The following is a 20,368-nucleotide window of genomic DNA, read 5'->3' as shown; positions in this document are numbered from 1 at the left end:
AAATCCAAAGTGTGATCTGCCACTCCAGAGGCTGAGGGAACCTCCTGCCTGCCCCAGGTCACCCCTTGCCATCAAGAAAAGAAATGTGGTGCCTGCAGAGCAACTCACCACAATACCTGAACCTTCCTGTGCCATGAGCTGTGACATTCACCAGCACAACTGACACATTCCTGACTTTTAGATGGATTCTGTGCAGTCCCCAAATTGCCTAAGCTGTTCCCTTTTATTTTACACAGGCATGAAATTCACAGCAGACACAGATTAATCACAGAACTACAAATACTCATTCTATTGTAGCTGCCTGCCTTGAGAAATAATTGCCTAAGCCTCCACATGGCTGTTTGATTTGTAATGGAAGGATTCATGATAAATGGTCCAGTATCAGAGCACAAACTGGGAGAGGATGACTCAGATTCTGCACTGGAGGGTCACGGTGGGGAAGACAGGGATGTGCTCTAATCAGTCTCAGATGTCTGCTGGGGTTGCCTTGGACCTTGAGGAAAGCATCTGATCCTGTCCATCAATGGGGTTTTATACTTTTTCTTGAAAAGCTGGCTTGTGGGGAACAGGAAAATGGGGTAGGATTTGAGCAAAGCTATTTCTTCTGGAGCTGAGCCTGCCTGGGATTGAAAACAGATGGGAGGTTCAGGGGGTTGTTTGTTGGTTTTGTGGGTTTGTTGGTTTTGTTTTTTTCTTTTATTCGTGACATCAAGTCTGGAATGCTCACTGCTGAAATATCCCTGTGGGCAGCATCAGCTCTCTAAGCTCAGCTTAGAGCCAGTTTCAGCTTCCTAAATTTTCTCCCAGGCATCCTTGCTGAGCTGGCAGATGAAAAACCACATTTTACACAAGCTTGGTGGCACACCTATTGTTAGGATTGCCTGAAACTTCCAATTATGCTCTGTCCTCTTGTGCTGTCAGCCTGCAGAACAGGCTGGATCCTATTCCTTTTACAGCAAAATCCTTGGTTACATTCCAGCCCTATAAAAGCTGCAGATGCGAACAATTCGGGAATTAGACCAGTTTCACCTTTGGTCCCTGTTCTCCAATGATACAAGTAATTCCTATTTTTCAATTATTTAGGAAGAATAAATCATTAGGAAGAAATTCTTGCCTGTGAGGGTGTTGTAACCCTGGCACAGGGTGCCCAGAGAAGCTGTGGCTGCCCCATCCCTGGAAGTGTCCAAGGCCAGGCTGGATGGGGCTGGGAGCAGCCTGGGGCAGTGGAAGGTGTCCCTGCCCATGGCAGGGGATGGAATGAAATAAACTATAAGATCCCTTCCAAGCCAAACCATTCCGCCTATCTATGATTCAAATATCCAAGTTCACAATCTCTCCACCAGTCCCAAGTAAGAAAAATCCAATCCCAGTTTCAGAAGGCACTTCAGAGGAGTCAGACCTCAGTCTGCCCATCTCACCTCGAGAGTGGTGCACTAAGAACCAAAAAAATAAAACTTCTTTGAATACACAGCAGAGTTTTGCTGTACACAGAAGGGGAGCAAATGGGGACTGTTGGAATGTCACTGTGATGGGCTCCAGCTGCCAGGAAAACACACAAGGCTCCTTCCATCCCAGAGGGCAGGTCCTTGCTGTGTTTGGAACCATCATGTTCCCCCATTGCAATTCCCAGATGCTTTGCAGGATGGGAACACCACCATCCTGGTAGCTCCCAGGAATGCTGGGCTGCCCCAGCTCCCAGCCTGTGCTTCATCCATTCATTCCCAGCACAGCTTTGGATGGGACAGAAACTCAACCTGCACCCTCAGTTTAAGGAAAGGATCAGATTTGATTCTCTGCTTGAGGAATCCCCAGACACAAACCCAGCAGAGCAGCTGCCTTCTGCTTCCAGCCCTCCTGCAGACCCCTCTCTCCTCCCATCACAATAAAGAAATAAAGGCCATCAGAAGCACAGCTGGATTCTTCCTATGCTCCAGAGGTTTGGGGGCAGGAGAAAACATATGGAACACCAGTAGAGACCTCAGTACTAACCAACCAAAACCAACACTCAGAAAGCTGTTTTCAAATGAACCTAGTGCAGTCTGGTAAATCTGGATGGGAAAAGAGCAGAAGCTTCATCCTCCCCCTCTCTAAGTGCCTGCTGCTCTCCAAGCCTGGGAACACAGCATGCAAACAAGGCTCATCTGTACTTACAGCTGCTCCAGGGAACGCAGCCCGTGGAAGGCATGTTGCTGGATGCTCTGAATTTCATTTTTATAAAGGTAGCTTTCAAAGAGAGAGAAGGGAAACAGCATTAGGCCAACTGATCAGCAGTTGTGTTCTAAAAAGTCACAGGAAACAGCAATGACCCTCAACCCAAAGCAGAGCTTGCTGCCTGGATTCAGGGGCAATGTTTTATGACACTGAACTCCAAATACACACAGCATGTCCTTGACTGGCACATATTAGAAGTGGGTTGTTAGATTTTAAAGAGGTTAAGAAGTTACTGAGCTACCAACTCACAGGTATTTCAGGTTCTCCAGATCTTCAAAGGATCTTCTCACAATTTGTTTTATCTGGTTATTGTTCAGCAGCCTGTTCAAATTGAGAAAGAAAAACACAGCTGGTGAAGTCAGCAAATGTGAGATTCATGGCATTTCTGTTCTTGGATGCTCACTGAAAAATTCAGAGCCCAGGCATCACAGAATTTAAGATTTAATGGTGTTAGCAAGTCAAAGTTTGGGTACTCACACCAGCCAAGGCAGTGGGAAGGTTTCTCACTCACAGGGGCCAAGTATTTCCAATATTGCAGTGTTCAAAGTATTTTCCTTATCCTTTGCCACAGTTTTCACCCCAAAGTGACAATTTCATCCAGGAAAAGGATGAAGGGATGGGAGACAGGCAGAAAGAAGCAGTGGGGAGTGAGATATTAAATCATTGCTGCCAGACTTGTTCAACCATGATGGGTCATGGAAGTGCTTGGTTCAACAAGTGAGCAGGGGAGTGCAGAGCCAGTTTTTAAAAGTACAAATGCAGTTCCAAACACCAGTTCCCAATAGAATTACAGGAACCATAAAAAACTAATAGCTTTGCTAATCACTTTGTAACTGATACCCACAAACGAGAAAGAAATAAATTCAACTTTGAGACTCAGAGACAACCTCTTCCAATCATGGGAGCCTCGTGCCAGATTTTAACACAAAACCTCTGGACCACATGAACTGGGGAGCTGTGTGTGACTGGTGTGTGCAGTTGCCATGGCTGTGTGTGCAACTGAGGGCTGTGCCAGTGACCAGAAACAGCCCAGCTCTGTAACCACACAGCTGAGCCCTGCAGAGCTCTGCTGCAGCCCCTGCCAAGCCCAACACCGAGAAAACACAATAAATCACTTATAAATAGCTCCCTGATACACCAAGTTCAGCTATTCATCGTGGCTGCTCCTGCAGGTCTCTCCCTGTGGTGTCCCACTGATGTGCAGCTTTCACAGCTGAACTGCCCACAGCAAGGATTTCACCAGCCACACTAATCTTTAAAATTCCTAAATGGAGTTGTGGGCAGAGAAGGAATCCCTGTGACTGTGTACTGCAAAGATTTCTTTTTCAGGTGTTGTAGGAAAATCAGCAATTCCCTCTGCAAGCAGCCAGACCTGACTACGTTGGGTCACATGTGATACATGCACTAGATGTGCATTTTACAAGATGATTTTTGCCATAGTTCTGCTCCTCAGGAATGATCTGCCACAGACAGCAGGTGAGAAGGCATTTCAGCACTTTCCCAGCAGCAAAACTCAACCTTCTGCCACATTTTTTTGGACAAAAAAAGAGCAGCCAGCCTCTGTCATTACAAGCCAAGGTGTTTTCCTTGGCAAAAACAGTTTGTGCAGGTAAAGGATGGAGAGAAAAGACAAAGAGATGGGGAGAAATGGTAAAAAAAATCTGGGAAAAGATGAAAGTAATAACAAACACCTCAGGGATGACAGAAGATACAAGAGATGTTAGAAGCACACACATGTGATGGAAGCTTCACAAGTTCTCTCCAGGCACCTGAGCCACACCAATTTTCTACCATTTTTTTCTCAGGTGGAGAATTACACTGAGAGTAAAAAGAAAGATGTGAGAAACTCAAAAGCAAACAACTTTGGAAGTCGGGTGGCAAGGGGTTGACAAAAATCTCATTATCCTGGATCTGACTATCCTCCCTGGATTAGCTGCCCCTAACCATGGGTATCCCCTCACCCCAGGGCTGGGCACAAGCAGCCTGAAGAGGTTAAGGCAGAGAGAGCTGGGAAGCTCCTGCACAGCTGGAAGCAATGGCTCCACACACAGAGCTGAGGTCAAACAGCCCAGGCTCACTCCTAAGGATGCAAAAATGATGTCAAGTCCTTGGAACACATGGTCCTGCTTTGACAGCCAGCAATGCTGAGTGGAAATGCAGCCCCTGAGCATCAGCCCAAAAGTTTATTTGATGGCTGAACACCCAAGGGCTGGAAATCACTGAGAGCAGTGTGGGAGAGGGCTTTTGTCTATTTGCCTGCAGGACAGAGGCAGCACAGGCACCAGCCCTGCTCCCCTCCCTGCCCCTGTCAGCTTTCATCTCTGGCCAGAGCAGGACAAAGGCAGCTCCTTCTCTGCTCTCTGCTCCTTGGCCCCACTTCTGAGCACACCATGGGCTGACAGAGGGTGCCAGCACCTGCCACTCCATGATGTGAGCACCTGTCACACAGCTGGCATTGGCCCCTGCCCCCCTGGGGACAGGTGACAGGGACCAGGTGAGAGCCAGGTGAGCAGGGTCACACCCACAGCCCCCCACAGCAGCAGGTCTGGAGCCCTTCTCTGATTATCTTTAATGCTCAGAGTTCAGACCAGGACTGGTCTCCACTGGGATTTCAAATTGCATTATGATGTCTGGCTGTGTTTTGGGGCTATTTAAAAGCATTATCCAAGCCTGTTTTGTTGTCTTTGCTGTTTTGTAGAGTTCAAGGGAGTGCAATCACTAACCCAGCCAAATAAGATGAATCCTGGAAGTTCAGATGGCAAGCAGCACACAGGGCTCTTATCTCATTGTCTGATACTTAAAAATTTGTTCATTGCCTGATTTATAAGAATAAAAAGTGCATGGAAGGAGCCATCTCTGCTTCCTGTCTCAGGATTCCCCATTGTAATGGAAGGATCAGTCCTGGAAAACATTTGAAAGTGAGATAATGATGAAGTCCATAATAGCCCACTTATTCCAAAATTCTGCTTTCAGAGAAATCCATGGACAATGCAGCACATCTGGCTCCTAGAAAGACTTTGGATGGCTCCTGCACAGCTGTCTGCTCCTTGCCTGCTGCAATTCAAGAGGCAGAGAAATGTGCAAAATCCTGGCATGGCCTGGCTATCAGTCCCAGCTGCCATCCATAGCAAAATGCCCAAATTCCTGCTACCCTCAGAGGGCTGAAAGCTGAGATCCAGATCTGCTGGGATAAATGCTGTGGGAGACAGAGGCTGGGAAGATCATTATCATTATCTCAAGCACACCCTGTAGCAAAATAGGCTGAATTAAAAGTATCAGAAGTACATTTCCTAGCAATAGGATGGGGCTTTCCCCTTCATGTCCCATGAATTGGATTCCACACGAGTAGAACAGCTTTTGTTCCTGTAAAACTCTTCTGGAACGTTTGAGATATACAAGCACCATGAGATCTGGCCCAGATTCACCAAGAGAACATTATACATTCAGTTTCCTCTAAGTTTTATGTCCTGACTGCCTCTCCTTTCTCCTTCCCCACCCTCTCTCCAGGTTGCCAGGCTTAAGTTACACTAAATGAGTGATTTTCTGTTTTGAAGAATGTATTAAATGATGTGACAGGACAGAATTCAGACTCAAACCACGTCCTCTTTTTTCATTTGACAATCCACATGCTACAGTCATTGTGACAAAATAGTTTTTGGGTTTTTTTTTCCTGAATCCATTAATAGAAATCATCACATCGTGTAGTTAGAGGGGGAGAAAATGTGAGTTTTATGTTCAACCACACATTCCCTCTTGTTGACAGAATGATCTGGAATATCCATTTCCCATATTTAAGGGAGAAAGTTTTATTCTGAGATGCAAGCAGGCTCTGACATCCCCTCCTTGCTGGCAGGAAAACATTCTCTCAGGAGTTACTAGAGGGCAAAAGACAGAAACTCCACATTACTGCTCTGTTCACCCTGAGACTCTTCACAGCAGCACCTAAAGCAGAGCTGCAGGGCTCCCCAAAAATGTTTTACTGTCATCTGAGCAGAAAGAGAAATATGATGTGAGCAGTGGGGCTCACAGATGGGCAGAGGTACAAGAAGTGTGTTCTCCACAGTCCCTGTTCTCTAGGGTGCTCTTACCTCAGGAATAACAAAATACACACTGGGGATGTTAAAAAATTTTGGTCCCTGGGCTGGACATTTCTGTGGATGGTGCTGGAGAGACCCAGGGAGCAGCAACCCTTTGGCTGTGGGTTGAAAATACAGAAATGAACCAAACAGGGTTTGACAGGGCTGATTCCTGTGGGAACACGTAAGGAGAAACCTCACAGGGGTGTCATCATCCATCCCACCCAAAAATGACCTAAAGGAGGAAAATCTGGGAAGCAGAGAGAGGCTGTGCCCCACCATGGGCTCAGAGTGTTTCCTCTCTCCCCCACAGCCCAGCACCTGCTCTGAGCTAATGTTGGCTTCAGCCACACAGCAAGTGATGGCAAACTGCAGCAAAACAGCTGTGCTGGAGCTGGGGGCTTGTGGGTGGCATACAGGAGGGGTTTGCCTCACTCTCCTTGCCATCTTTTTTTTTTGTTTTTTGTACCAAGTGGACATATTAAGAGTTTAAAAATATATAGCACCATCTGCACAGATGGAACAGCAGAGCCAAGAGGAAGGGACAAGGAAATCTTACAACTCTCTGAGATGTTCAGACAAGAAAACTCCTCCACCTGCACAAAGGCAACAAGGAAGCTCCCAGTGTGCAGGATTTGGGATAACTGCTCATTACCTGTGGTGCTGTACCAGGAGTCCCCAGCTGGAAGCAAAGAGTGACTGAGCCTCTACCACAAACAGGGCTCCTGTTTTTAGTGCTAAAGTAGTGCTCTGTGATTTATCAAGTCTCCCACACCAGAGGAAAGCAGAGAGGAGCCAGAGGAGGGTTTGAATTGTTGAACAGCCCCACTGGACATCCACACAGGCTCCTCTCCTGTCAGGCTCTCAACCCATTTCTCTGCATCCAGCACAGGCTACAAAGGTTTCCTTTTCAGGGTGGTTTACAAACTGTCAAACTTGGACACAGAACAGCCACCCTGCCCTAAAGGAGATGGAGAACAGAAGCTTCACCAGAATCTGTTGCTCTTCCTCTGCCATTAGTGGAAAAAAACTCTTTAAAAATGTTTATTTGCTTATGGAAGATTTATTTAAATTAAATGGCAGAAAGCTGCAAGCTCAGAGCTCTGCATGTGGAACCTGAGCTATTCTATCCTCCAAACCTCTCACTTCAAATTTTCTGGATAGATTTTCCCAGGAAGCCTCTCAGGGATTTTAAAGGATTTATTCTCTTTATCACTTGAAAAGCTATCTAAGTCCTCAGGCAAAATTTACCATCTAAGAAACATCAGCAAATTCTTCAGCTCTTGTCAGTTTTGATGTGGGAATTGGACAAACCAAAGTTCCTGGAGAGAAATTTGCTTCAGGAGTGTGAGATCCAATGTTCTGTCAGTCAATTTTCCAGCTCCTCAGCTGTGGGAGTTAACTACTACAAGTGTGAGAATAACTGAGTGCTCCAGTCTGCTGGCCAGACCAGGATATACAACTAAGCATAAGAAGTATTATCTAAATGGAAAGGTTTCCTTGGCAAATCAGGTTGATTTTCAGAATCCAAATGTAAAAATGCAGTATTCTGTTAGAGCAGGGTTTCACCTGGCCCAGCTCTGACAATGGCCATAGACATGGTTTAGGGAAAGCAGGAATGTTTGCCCACCCCCTGTGAAAACATGTTTTTCTTACTCCCCTGGCATTCCAAATCATGAGATCAGGGATGCCAGGGGCTGCATTCCTGCCTGTTCCCTCTGGTATCTGATCATGGACTTGCTGTCCTTGAAGTCTCTGTCCAGCAGAGTGAGGAGACAGAAAGGAAGAACTGGAGAAATTCATGGAGCACCAACAGGGTGTTAGAGACAGACAGATCTTTCCCTCAGTCAGGCTCTATCTGCATCTACCTCTACACAGAGTGGGGGAGTCAGAAAACAGAAACAAAAGCCCTGCACAGGTCAGAGACCTGCCCAGTGCAGGGTGCTGGCAGGGCAGGAACTGGGGCCCCTACAGAGCTGGGCAGGCTGGGGGTGCCTCCCCCAGTGAATCCCTGCCAGCATCCCCGTGTTCCCCAGGCTGAAACTCGCCTGGTGGTCCTGGCAGCTGCTGCCAAACATCTGCCTCACACTGAGATGACATCATCTGAGCCCTTTGTTTCCTCACCCAGGAGAGCTCCAGGGTGGAAGAGCAAGGCTGGAGATCAAGAGGCATCAGCAGAGCTCTGTGATAAGACAAAACCCTACAGACTTGGATCTGTTATCTCTCTGGATACTTTTTCCTCATTTCTCAATGTATCTGACCCTATCTCAAATGACTGAAATCCATCCAAAGTAACCTTTCTTCCCTATTATTTTTGGCAATTAAGCACCACAGGGTGCTGTTTGAGAGACTAAGCTGGGCTGTTCTGGATGAACAGCATCAGTGGCAATAAAGTTTTTGACCAGCCTACTTGATGACCACCTGTCCTGGGCCACAGGAGCATCCTGCAGCCATGGCTTGGCCACTCAGCCCCACACACAGAGAGGAACAATCTTTGGCAAAAGCTGATTTCTCAAAGATAACACTTCAGCAGGTCTCAACAAAAAAGTGCTGCTGTAATCCCACTTTTCCTACAACTACCCAGAGTTGAGTGAATGCCTTATTGCCCAGGTTTGCCTTCCTTCAGCTCTGCCACCTTCACAGGATCAGGAACTTCAGATTGCTCAAGGCCAGACAGAAAAACAACCTGAGCTTTCTGTTACCATTTGAGAACACGAATGTATGAACATCTGTCAGGTTCCCAAAGGAGCTGCTTTGCCTCACTGAGGAATTCCAGCTGGGACCTGGAAATCTTATGGCTGTTAGCACCATGTCACAGCTCACAGAGTAATTATATCAGAGTCTCAACAGCCCAGCTGCATCCAGCACAGTGCTGTGCTGACACAGCTTCTGGTTCTGATTTGGGAGCTGGTGTGTTTGCAGCTCCTTGGCTGCAGGGTGCAGATGCACTCAGATCTATCTCCAAACCCTCAGCCCTGCAGCAGCCAGAGGAGCAGAGGCTCCCAGGATTTCCTTTGGGAAGAGTGAGAAGCTGGTTAGTGGAGCAGTGTGTACAGAGGGGTACAAGGCTGGAGGGGCAGCTTTCCACCCCCATTCCACCTGGAGCAGGGTAGATGTAGGCACCTCTTTTAGGGCAAGGCACAGGGAAAGGCATTTGAAGGATGCTCAGCAAAACTCACACAGAGCAACTGATGTGGTTCATGTGTTAGAGGAGACCATGGAAGGGAAAAAGATTTTAATCCATCCCTCTACAGTCTTGATTCCAGATGAGATCTTCTTTTATGGGTTACTATAGGGCTATACCTGCTCCAACATCCTCAGGCAGTGCTAGAGCTCATCATGTTTTATTTTTAAACAGAGAAGTTGATTCTGAAAAATGAAAGTTATTAAACTCAAAAAGATAAGCAACATGATACAGGGGGGAGCAAAGAGAATTGTAAAGCTTTGGCTGGATATGCACAACTTGACTGAAATAAATAAAAGCCCAAGGCCACCTTTTAGGGGGCAGTGCTAACACAAATAATAATTGCACACTCTCAGAGTACAACTCACAGTGTGTTGAGGTTCTTCAGTCTTCTGAAGGCTCCAGGTTGTATCTCCTTGATGTGGTTGAAGCGTAAATCTCTAAAAGCAGAGGATATAAACAAGTCATTAGGGAAGGGAGTGGAGGAGTGGGGACAATGGATGGGGTCTGCTCTTGTCTGCAAAGTCAGAAAATTATTTATTCCAATTTCATAGAAAACCAGACACTAAAAGGACTCAAGGGATCATTCCCATGAGCACCAGAGAAAAGCCTGCAGCAAAACACCCCAAGCAGTCACACCCATGCAATTACTCTTGCATCTCATCCTGATTTATAGAGGAACTCACATCATCACTTGGACCCATAATTTAGCTCCCTACTAAAACTATCTGTGTCCTAAAATGGTTAAATCTTCTCAAATAACCTCACTTAATAAGAATTTCCCATTTTGCTCTGCAATGCTCCAAGACTTACAACAGCTTATCGCTGCCTGCATTTCAAATCTGTGCCAACTTCAATTAGAATTACTGGAGTCCAGGGGATTCTGGCAAATTTCAAGGGCTGCCCAGCTTGGAACCCAAAAACATGGGGTTTGGATTGCTAATGGGATAATGAAATAAGAGCTAAGTGCTTTAACCTGCTTAACCAAGCAGAGACACTTCTATAGGAACGTGCATTGATTTGGCACCTTGCACAGCCCAGTGTATCAGAACAAACCACAAAAGGCTGACAAACAGGGATTGCTGCAAGTTTCTGTCCAAAGCACACAATGAAGTGGTTTTTTTTTTCTCCTGCACCACTTGATCTATCACATTTAGGGAATACACAGCTATTTTTCCAGTTTAAGGCAGCCTTTTAAGGGCATTTGCTTTCAGAAGCATGGGTTGCCCATTCTGGTGGTAAATTCACACTTGGAGGCAGAGTTTAAAAAGCTACAAATTCAACAGTTGTTTTGAGACAGGCATCAACAAGAATTGTGGCATTTATAAAATTTAAATTAGAAAGAGGTGCAGTCACTGCAGGTAACCCCAAACTGAGAGTGAGGACCCAAGGGGGCTGAAACAGCTTGGAGCAAATACTCAGGGAGAGGCTGCACAATGAGTAAAACTGATTTTATTTTAAGATCATGGAATCATAGAATCACAGATTGGTTTGAGTTGGAAGGGACCTTAAAGGGACCTAAAATGTAGTCATTCTATGCTAAAAATTTCATAATAAATTTTCTTATTTTTTAAGCAGGAATTGCACGGCAGTTTTACTTAAACTATATTGAAATATCAAATCTCTGCCTTTTCACCCCTTTGTTATCACTGGATGCAACAGCAACAGTGGAAGCACCAAATGGGCCAGTGGAAGCTGTTTTTTGTATTGTGTTTTTTCCCTTTAACTTTTCCACTTTGACCAAAAGATTGAAAAGTCTAATATTGAAAGAAATCTTTCTATAGATTTCTTCCACAAAGAAGAATTAGAGGGCAGAAAGAAACACAGCTTCACAATATTTAAAAAACCCAATATTTCTAATTGTAATTCAACTTCTCTGTTTATCCACTGCAAGCTGCAGCCCCAAGGGATCACCTCTGCCATTTTCAGGTGTTTTGGCTTAACTTGCATTGCTTCAAATGTGCATTTCTTGCCCTTCCTCTCAGAGGGAGTTCCACATCCTTTTCCCCTGACAATGTGAATTTGAGGGTGTCTTTATGGCTTTTCCAAGGCAATGGCTGCCACCATAAAGCCAAGCAGAGTGAAACACTGGCAGCAGTGATAGCACAGTGTGCTGCCTCTTCTCCTCATTAAAAGGAAACGAAGAAAGCCTAGACCAGAAAAAAAAGTGTTGGAATGCAAACTTGATTTATACCCTGCAAAGCACAAACTCCAACCCCACTGCCCTGGGGGGCTGTAAAAGGCCCTTTAGGGGCTGTAAAGGGTTGTAATTAGTGCAGGCAGCTGGCTGCAGGTAATAGGAATGTTACAAATAGATGGGAGGGACACACAGGGGTCGGGGATGGAGCTGGTGATGCTCAGGGAAGGCAGCAGGGAGCAGGCAGTGAAATGTAAAACCCAACTTCTGGTCACAGGCTGCAGGTGGGGACAAAAAGCCTCTGAGCATTTTAATGAATGAAGACAACTGCAGTCCTTTAAACTATACAGAATTACAGTTCTTTTTAAATTACACCAACCCCAAGGAGCATGTAATAAAGCTTAGCTCATTATTTTAATTTTTACTCTGTTTTCTGTTCTAGGTAAGGCCTTTAGATGATTCTCTGGACCCCAGCTATCTCTCAGTCCTTTGGAAAGTTCATTTTTGGTTTTCTCTCCATCACAAAGGCAACAGCCTTCCCCACAGGCAAAAACAGAACAGAAACTCTGCATCTCTTCTCTGAGCACCTCATTTCAAGAAATGATGTGAAATAACTGGAGAGAATCCAAAAGCAAGCAACAGGAATGATAGGAAATCTAGAAAAGATGACAATGAAAAGAACTGAAATTGCTTATTTAACCATAAATACAATAACTGGCAGGAATTTGCTACAAATAGAAAAGACAAATAGTCACTGACTGAAACTGCAGAATCAGGTTTTTCAAAAATATCTCAATTAGGAAGGTTCATAAAACACCCAGTGGACTTCAGGTGAGCCAGGCATTAGCCACACATGCTTTGGGTAGGTGGCTCCTGCCCTGGAGGATGGACCAGCCTATTCTGCTCCCTGTACCCCAGAGCATTAAAAGGCACCAGTGTTGATGTTCTTGTACAGCAAAGAAAGTCCCTGGGCATGCACAGGAACCTACATATTCATCTTTACTGTGTAAAAACCCAATATTGGCTCATCCTTAGTGTTTTTACTCCAGACCTTGCCTTAGCCTAAAGCATCCCTGGCAGTGAAGGGCTGCACTGGGAATTCCCTGGCTTGTGTTTGATTGAGAACATTCCCTGCAGAGTTTGTCTCCTCTCACACAGAAACTCTTGTTCCTCTCTATTCCCAGGGCACTTCTTTTCAGGAACAAATGTGCTTTTTACAGGGACCATGGAGCCTGTCCCAGCTGCCCCATGCCCCAGCAGCTGAGCTCCCTCCCTCCTGCCCCCTTCTTTCCACCTGGGAATTTGAAAAATGGGGGAAAAAAATAATCCCTCTCCCCCATGATTTCAAGGATGGCAGTCTGGGATTACAAATGACCTTCCCACAAGGAACAGCTGCTGCTGAAAGATTCTGGATTCTCTTCTACCTTCACACAGAGGGGAGGGCTGGGACAGTAGCATCACCCAGCACAGATCCCTCTGGACAGCACCAGCTTTGCTGCCTCAGCTGAAAATCTCACCAAAACCTCGTGCCCAAACTCTGATAGGAAAGTGACCTGGAATATGTGAATAATCCAGGATCTGCTGTAGAAATCAGTCACTTTTTCTGAATTTGGTAATTACAAACAGAGGCTACAGAGAATGCCAGAATTTGCAAATGGATGGGGAAATGGGTCTTTACAGAATGACACTCCAGTCTGTCTTGAGCCTCTCATCTGCTATCAGAACAATCATCCCTGCAAGCCTTGTGTTAAATAATTAGCAGTGATTAGCATATAAAGCAATCAATGGCTTTTGCAAGAAACTTCCACTTCTGTTTAATCTATTTAGGCTTTCACAGACTCATGTATTACTATGTTAACTAAGCAGATAATTGGCTACAAGAGGCATTTTACTGCAGTTCCATGGAAATTACTGGGTTTGTTTCATTGAAGAATCCTTTGTGTTCCCAAGCTGTGCACAGCAGTGATGATGAGGGTTCTGCCCAGAACTGGTTGGAAAGTGGCAGCCACACAATCACTACAACAATGACACTGAGAGTAAAGGTGCTTTTACAGAGATAAGATGTTGAAGTTCCTCCCAGTGCTTCCTGAGGAAGGGAGGGCATGAAAGACATGCTAAACACATCCTAAAAATATCCTAGAAGTCAAGTTTCCAATATACAGGAAGAGCCAGGACATTTATCAGAAAGATGCTCGTTCCTCACATTTATCTGCACATCAGAGTCAGCTCTGAGCCAGGTTCCCCAGCCCTGCCAAACCACTCCAGTCCTGGCAGGAAGGGAAAACTGCCTTGCTGAGATGAAAATGAAGTCTTCCAGACTCACTGTCATCAGCTCCCAACTCAGGAATGTCCCTGTCCCACACCAGTCCCCAAATGGTTTTAATAAATGACAGCCTTCATCCCAGAACCCCTTACATGGACAGCTGAGCTCTGCCCTGCCAGGCAGATGAGGAGACCATGGGGAGGCTCAGGGCTGGGCATTTTCCAAGTCCTGGCTATTTTGGGCCTCACCAGCTTAAGACACCAGGATTTGACTGTTCAAAGAGTGAAGAGGAAGGAAAATACGAGCATGGAAGTGCAAGGAAATGAAATGATGGGATCATGGTTTGAAACAGTGGAGAGAGAGGCAGGGAGCCTCACTCTGCAGAACAGGCTGGGGCTCCCTGCTGCACCACTGCCACACCACTGATCTTGAACATTCAGGAACACTAGATTTTAATTAAGGAATTACCACAGTCATTCCTGAAGCCAGCTTTTTAAGATTTCAGCTCTCAAAAACAGGAGTCAGATTTTCTAAAGGGTTCCCTCTGCATCAGTTGGGGAGGAGCTTCACCACAATCCAGCAGCCAGTGTACCCAGCTGGTTTGATCTCACTTTTTCTGTCCTTGTGAGCTGGTGGGAATGCTGTGCCTAAAAAGCAGTGCCAGGGCAGGAGGGATCTGCTGTTGCCTCATTCCTGGTGGAATCATTTCAACCACCTGGCATCCTTTTTCCAGGAAGAGTAGGGACAAGGAATAGCTCCAAAACATAGTTTTGGTCCTGAACACATATTCAAGCAGGAAGATTACAGAAAAGGATGCTGAATTCATCAATGCTAGATAATTTGAGCTATTAGTTATTAGCAGTGGGATGAAGATTAGGGCCTGATCCTACCCAAAGCAGCTGAGTCTATCCTTGGGCCTTCATGGCAGCATGACTCAACCTAATGCATAATTCCTTTGCACCATCTATCCAAGATAATGCCTGCATCAAATGAAGAAATGTTTCCTCCTCCTGAAGTGTGTTCTGACCCTGATTCAGAGGAAGTAAAATAAACACTTTAATATATTGGGTCTTGTATAGCTTAAGTGTCAGTCTTCCACTTTTTTAAGAGCACAATCATTAAAGTCTTTACCCAAAATAGAAACACATTCTTTCACCAAAAAATACTGAATTCTCCTTAAAGAGCACAGGAAAGAGTCTTGGTATCCCTATGGGGAGAGAGATGTGGTGAGGGCAACAAAAATACAAATACTCAAGTGGGGAACAGATGCTGGAGCACTGAGAAGTTCAGTTAAAGCAGGATTTTAAACACCTAAGGCAGTTACAATCACAAGATTTAGGATGCTTCCATCAAAAGATGATGGAATGTTTCTAGAAGGAAAATATATTTGAAATACCTTCCCTCCCCATTTTCCTGCTAATGAAGAGACTTCTAAAAATAGAAGATAAAGTTCTTGGTTCACCTCTAGAAGGGTTACTAAGGATTAAATGCTAGAGTGAAAGAAGTCAAAAGAGATTCCACCTGGCACATGCAGGATGTGTGGGTGTGCATTTAATGGCTGCATATAGGATTATCACACACAGAGGAAATGAGTAATCCCTTCTTCAACCCCAAAACACACGACAGGACCACAAACAGAGCAGCTTTTCCAAGAACTCATTTGCTCAGTAAACCTTTCCCCAGCAAATGTATAACATTCCTTCTCAAAGTGTGCTCATTAATAGAATAAGAGAGTACACCCTGCCCTACTCCAGCCTTCCTCCTGGAGGAAGAGAGGAACTGAGCAGGCCCCAAAAAGCAGCACAAGGAGGAAGGGAAACAAAACTCGTCAAGCTGGCCATGCTTACACTGCCTAATTAGCAACCAGGTCTGTGAACAACTGGGTCACCTTCAGTTCATGCCAGCCATGTGCCCTGTGCCCTCAGCTATGTTTCTCCAGCAGTACTCATTCATTATGTGCCCTGCATAATGCAGAAAGAAGAATAACCCATGGATAATTGGATTGCAATCCATTAGCTGCCAGCCAGAGGGGAACTTCTTTCCATGGATTTCTTCTACTCATGCCCACACATTTTGAAGTTTATTGTTTTAAATGTCACAGTGCAGAACAAATGGCTGCGAAGGTTAAAGACCTATTGAAATTTGCAGTGTATGTTCCACAGCTGTTCCCTTCCTTGGGCTGCTGGCTGGAAGAACTGCCTGAATCCCAGCAGTAACCAGCAGATCACATCTGGATAATCGAGTTCCAATTGAACAGACACCAGCCAAAGTCTGTTTGCAGTTCTACACCATGAATTTTTATGGCTTATCTGTACACGTGTAGTCGTTCCTGCCATCCCATTCTCTGCTCGGGATAAAGCCAGCAGACTCCATCACCAAAGATAAATAGTCTACTGCCAAAACCAGACTTTGGGCCAGATCCTCAGCTGTACCCAGCTGGGATGGGGAAGGAAGGAGGGGAATGGTGACCCAAGAGGAGCCAGAAACAGCTCATCAATCGTGGAGCTGGTTCCATGCCAGCCCCAGCACGGCTGAGACGGCGATGGGCGGCTGCGAGCGCCGCCAGCCAGGGGCCACCTGCCAGGGGTGAGGCACAGCCTGGGCCAGCTAGGACACTTCCCACTCTGCCTGCATTCTTACAGAGGGTGGCACGGAGGTCAGAAAGTCCCAAATTCCCAACTTCAAAGCAAACTCCATCTGGAAAGTGCAGCTGTTCTTCGAGGGAACCAAGCTGGAGCCTGGGATCCGTGTTTGGAGCTGCAGTCACAGACTCAGCCCTGTTCACAACGAAGATTAACTGTGGAAAATATCCCAATCCCACATTTTCTGCTCAGAATAGCTCTGTGATCAAGACTATTCTTGCTATAATTTCAAATGTTCAGTCTGACACAAGGGTTCTCCCAGGAGAAACACTAGCATACCAAAAAGCTGGGGGAGTCAGGGCTTGGTTAAGAAACATTCCTTGATCTTCCACAATTCAAAAAAAGTTTAATTATTCAAGTGCTATTTATAACAGATACAATGGGAAGCTGGCTGGGAAATGCATTTGTGAACATTAGATCTTCAAGATAGGCAGACAGGCAGGATTTTTCCTTGCCACACAAAGGCCCATGATCTGCCAACACAGAGCACTCACCAGGCTTATCTCACTTTATGTCTGTGAGGATCTCTGATCACACCAATATGTGTTTTGCTTATAATTATTCAGACAGCAGTAAAAGAGAATAAAATGGATAAATCACCTTTTAAAATACTGTTTCATGAAGAGACATCTTCCTTCGTAATATTGCAATTTTTATATCTCACACTTATATTATTTCTTTAACATTTTAAAAGCCAGTTTCCCATTCAAGGTGGTGCAGAGAATGAAGTGTGCTGCTGCCAGAGGGAGCTTGGAACCACACCATTCCAGAACTGGGAAAGAGCTGGTGACACAGTAAACTCCCCTCCCTCTGCACTCTAAGGATCTCTAGCAGAAACACACTCAGGCTCCACTGTGACAGCAAACATTGCTTCATTTCCAACAGAGAACAGGAATTAAACTTCAGTGATCTCAGAAATACCTCAGTTCAGCCAATGGAACAAACCTTTCCCTCAATAAAATCTAGGTTTAAACAAGGAGGAACAAGTTACTTGTAAAATCAGTGTCAGTGTATTTTAAATATTTGAGTATTTCAAGATGCAGTGGAATGAGGAGGAGAGAAAGGCTGGTAAGAGTGTGAAGAGTCAGATGCTGCAGGTTACTGTAAGAGCACACAGGCACTGCCCAGTGAGCAGGTACTGAGCAGGTCACATTGAAAATAATCCTTGCAGCAGCAGTGAGGAAGCTTTGGCAGCTGTGGCAAGTGCAGATCTCATCCTGTGGGCCACCAATGCAAGAAGCCCTGTGGTCTCCAGCCACCAAAGCAGAGCTGGATGGCAGCAGTGCAATGCAGCATCCTGCACACAGCATCTCCTCTGGCTGCCAGCACAGAAAGCAATCAGCAATATTAGTGAGATGTTCATGGGAGAAGTGCTGCTATGGATGTGCCAGCTGAGATAAAACTGAGTTTGTTATAACTAAAGGGAAAAGCTGCTCAAACTCATGCTGGAAAAGTTTTGCAACTGGCAGCAGTTTAAGGAGGATGAATATGAAGATTCATTTTTGACAAGTCTTTCCAACTACTTACAAAAAAAGGGACATCCAAGACAAGGGATGAGATAAGAGTAGCATGAAGGGAAGGATTTTGTCACATCCTCAAGGCACTTTTAAATGCAGGATTAGCTTAGAATCACAGGGAAGTGCTATTCTGCACCTATCAGTAAGAGCTTTAGGAGTCTCCAAGCATTCAATGTCCTTTTCCCTCACCTTTCCTATTTGAATGGACTCAGCCACCAGCTCCCTCATCTTCTCATTTCTCAAGGAATCTGTGAGTTACCACAGTTGTTACTTCCAAATAAGCCTTAACTTTATTTGAACGGTTTGAGTAGAAAGTGGAAAAGCAGTACTTAAAAATTCAGTACTGAGATGGTGTTGTATATATAAGGAAAGTGTTTGTGTCACTGGAGACAAAAGCCTGAGCTGCTCTATTTCCTCTCTCCCCTACACCCATTTACAAAGCCTATTCTAAAATGCAAGCTGTGTTCCTTTCCATAAGCTCAATTAAACATTTTTGACCTTTGATTCCCCAAAACTGGCTTCCAGTGCTTGCCCTGGAATAACCCTCATTAAATTTTTCAAGTCCCTTGATTGTCCCATTAGCAATTAACTGATGCCAAAAGGAGCAGTTTCTGTTTCGTGCTTTAAAAGCACAGAACAGTTCTTGAGGCAGATAATTCTTCAGGGGAAAAAAAAGAGGATAAAAGTATGCCTTTGGCATTGACTTCTTTATTTTCCTTCTTTCTGAAGGCCATGCAGGTAAGAAAGGCAGGAAAATGAAGTGGTTACTCACAGAATGTTTGTCTGGGGCGGGACCTCGGGGATGGTTTCCAACATCAGATGCATGCATCTCACTGTAGTCCTGAAGCACAGGCAGCGGCTGGGGCAGGAGCAGGAGAAGCCAGGCAGCAGGAGAAAACACAAAAAGCCTCCAAGAGCTGAAGGTTTGATCAGCATGGTGTTTGCTGGAGCGTATTTGCCTCAATTCTGAGCTGCAGGGAGCTGACAAAAAAATTTCCCAGCCCTGAGGTCCAGGAGGAGGGGACTCATCAGCATGTGTTTGCAATTAAATTAAGGCAGTTTGACAGTCCAGCCTCCCACCCTCTCTGCCATTCTGCACATCACTGGAGATCACACTGTCCCCACCCCTCTCTGACTGTGGCGCTGAAATACAAACTCTCCATTTTCATCTATTTTCTCCTTGTTGCTTCTTTTAAACAGCAAGTTAACTCCTCACCTTCTCCTCAGCATCTGTCTGAGAGCACAGTGCACCTCCATGGACAGCAACCAAAAAATGATCCTGTGCTTCCAGGGCAGAGCTGGGATGCAAAAGATCCAGGGCCAGAATTTATAAGTTTGTTGGTTTTTTTTTTTGTTTGTTTGTTTGGGTTTTTTGGGGTTTTTTTTGGTTTTTTGTTTGTTTGTTTGTTTTTTGGTGTTTTTTTTTCCCCTAGCACATTCTGCAAACTAAAGAGAGAGTCTTATCTAACAGCCTGTCAAATGTATTGTGCTGTAAAACTTTCAGGATAGAACTGTCTCATTACATGTAGTTACATCAAGCAAAATATTCCTCCAACCATTCAGTGGGCATGGGACGTAACAGAGAAGGGGCTTCAAAAGGGAAATCACTGACAGAGATAAATAACCTACAAATAAAGACAAAACCCCACCCTGGAACCTGAAAAGTTTATTAGGCAGAGTAAAAGCTGATTCATTTTAAAGGTGTTTGACCAAGTATAATTTCTTTTAACATGGATGTCATATGAAAAAATGTCAGGATTCCTGAGAAATTCAAGGCAACTGAGGGGTGGAGGGAAAAAAACATGAAATCAACTGAGTTTGAACTGTAGGAAATGCACTCCTCCATTTATTTCTCCCCACTGGATGATAAAATTGAGATACAAAAGGCAGGATTTGTTTCCAGTTGAATTAATCACCTTTATAAAGAAGCTACAGTGAAACCAGCTTATCTTTAGGTTTCAAGCTATTACTACACAGGATCCTAAATGTGTGGGTGAGCACAAGGGAGGTATTAACACACATTAGGACATAAAGGTACTTGAGGAATTTCCAACACAGCACCATCCCACATAACCTGGCAGGTCAAATGAAAGCTTCCCATCAAGCTGCACATCTGCTTTGTACTGTACACTACAAAATAATGAATGTGGCAAAGAAGAGAACAGTGACATTTAAACCTTCCTGGCTCAGATTCTCTGTCACTCGAGCATTTGGGGAGAGCATTGGGTTTGGGGTTTCACCTAAAATTTAATGCCATGGAAGGTAAAACATGTATTCTTTTGTCCAGCTACAAAAGAACGTTTTACTGCGTTTTCTGCACTGTCCTCAGGGAATGAGC

The 20,368-nt window shown here is 45.0% G+C and overlaps 1 protein-coding gene across 1 annotated transcript in view; it reads right to left on the bottom strand.

The window, feature by feature from the left end:
- The window catches only part of LOC306809821 (peroxidasin homolog), a 43,408-nt gene extending 24,345 nt beyond the window's left edge, over positions 1-19,063 (bottom strand). The window contains exons 1-4 of the mRNA XM_079321703.1: positions 18,803-19,063; positions 9,840-9,911; positions 2,461-2,532; positions 2,152-2,223 (exon numbers count right to left, since the gene is read on the bottom strand). Of these exons, the coding sequence (XP_079177829.1) occupies positions 2,152-2,223; positions 2,461-2,532; positions 9,840-9,911; positions 18,803-18,966 (380 nt within the window). The 5' untranslated portion in view covers positions 18,967-19,063. The remainder of the gene's footprint in view (positions 1-2,151; positions 2,224-2,460; positions 2,533-9,839; positions 9,912-18,802) is intronic.
- Between the last annotated feature and the right edge of the window lie 1,305 nt (positions 19,064-20,368).

This window comes from Erithacus rubecula, assembly GCF_903797595.1.
Source record: "Erithacus rubecula genome assembly, chromosome: 18".
NCBI classification, from domain to species: Eukaryota; Metazoa; Chordata; class Aves; order Passeriformes; family Muscicapidae; genus Erithacus; species Erithacus rubecula.
Note: the sequence above shows the minus strand (reverse complement) of the source record. Positions and strands in the feature narration are given on the sequence as shown.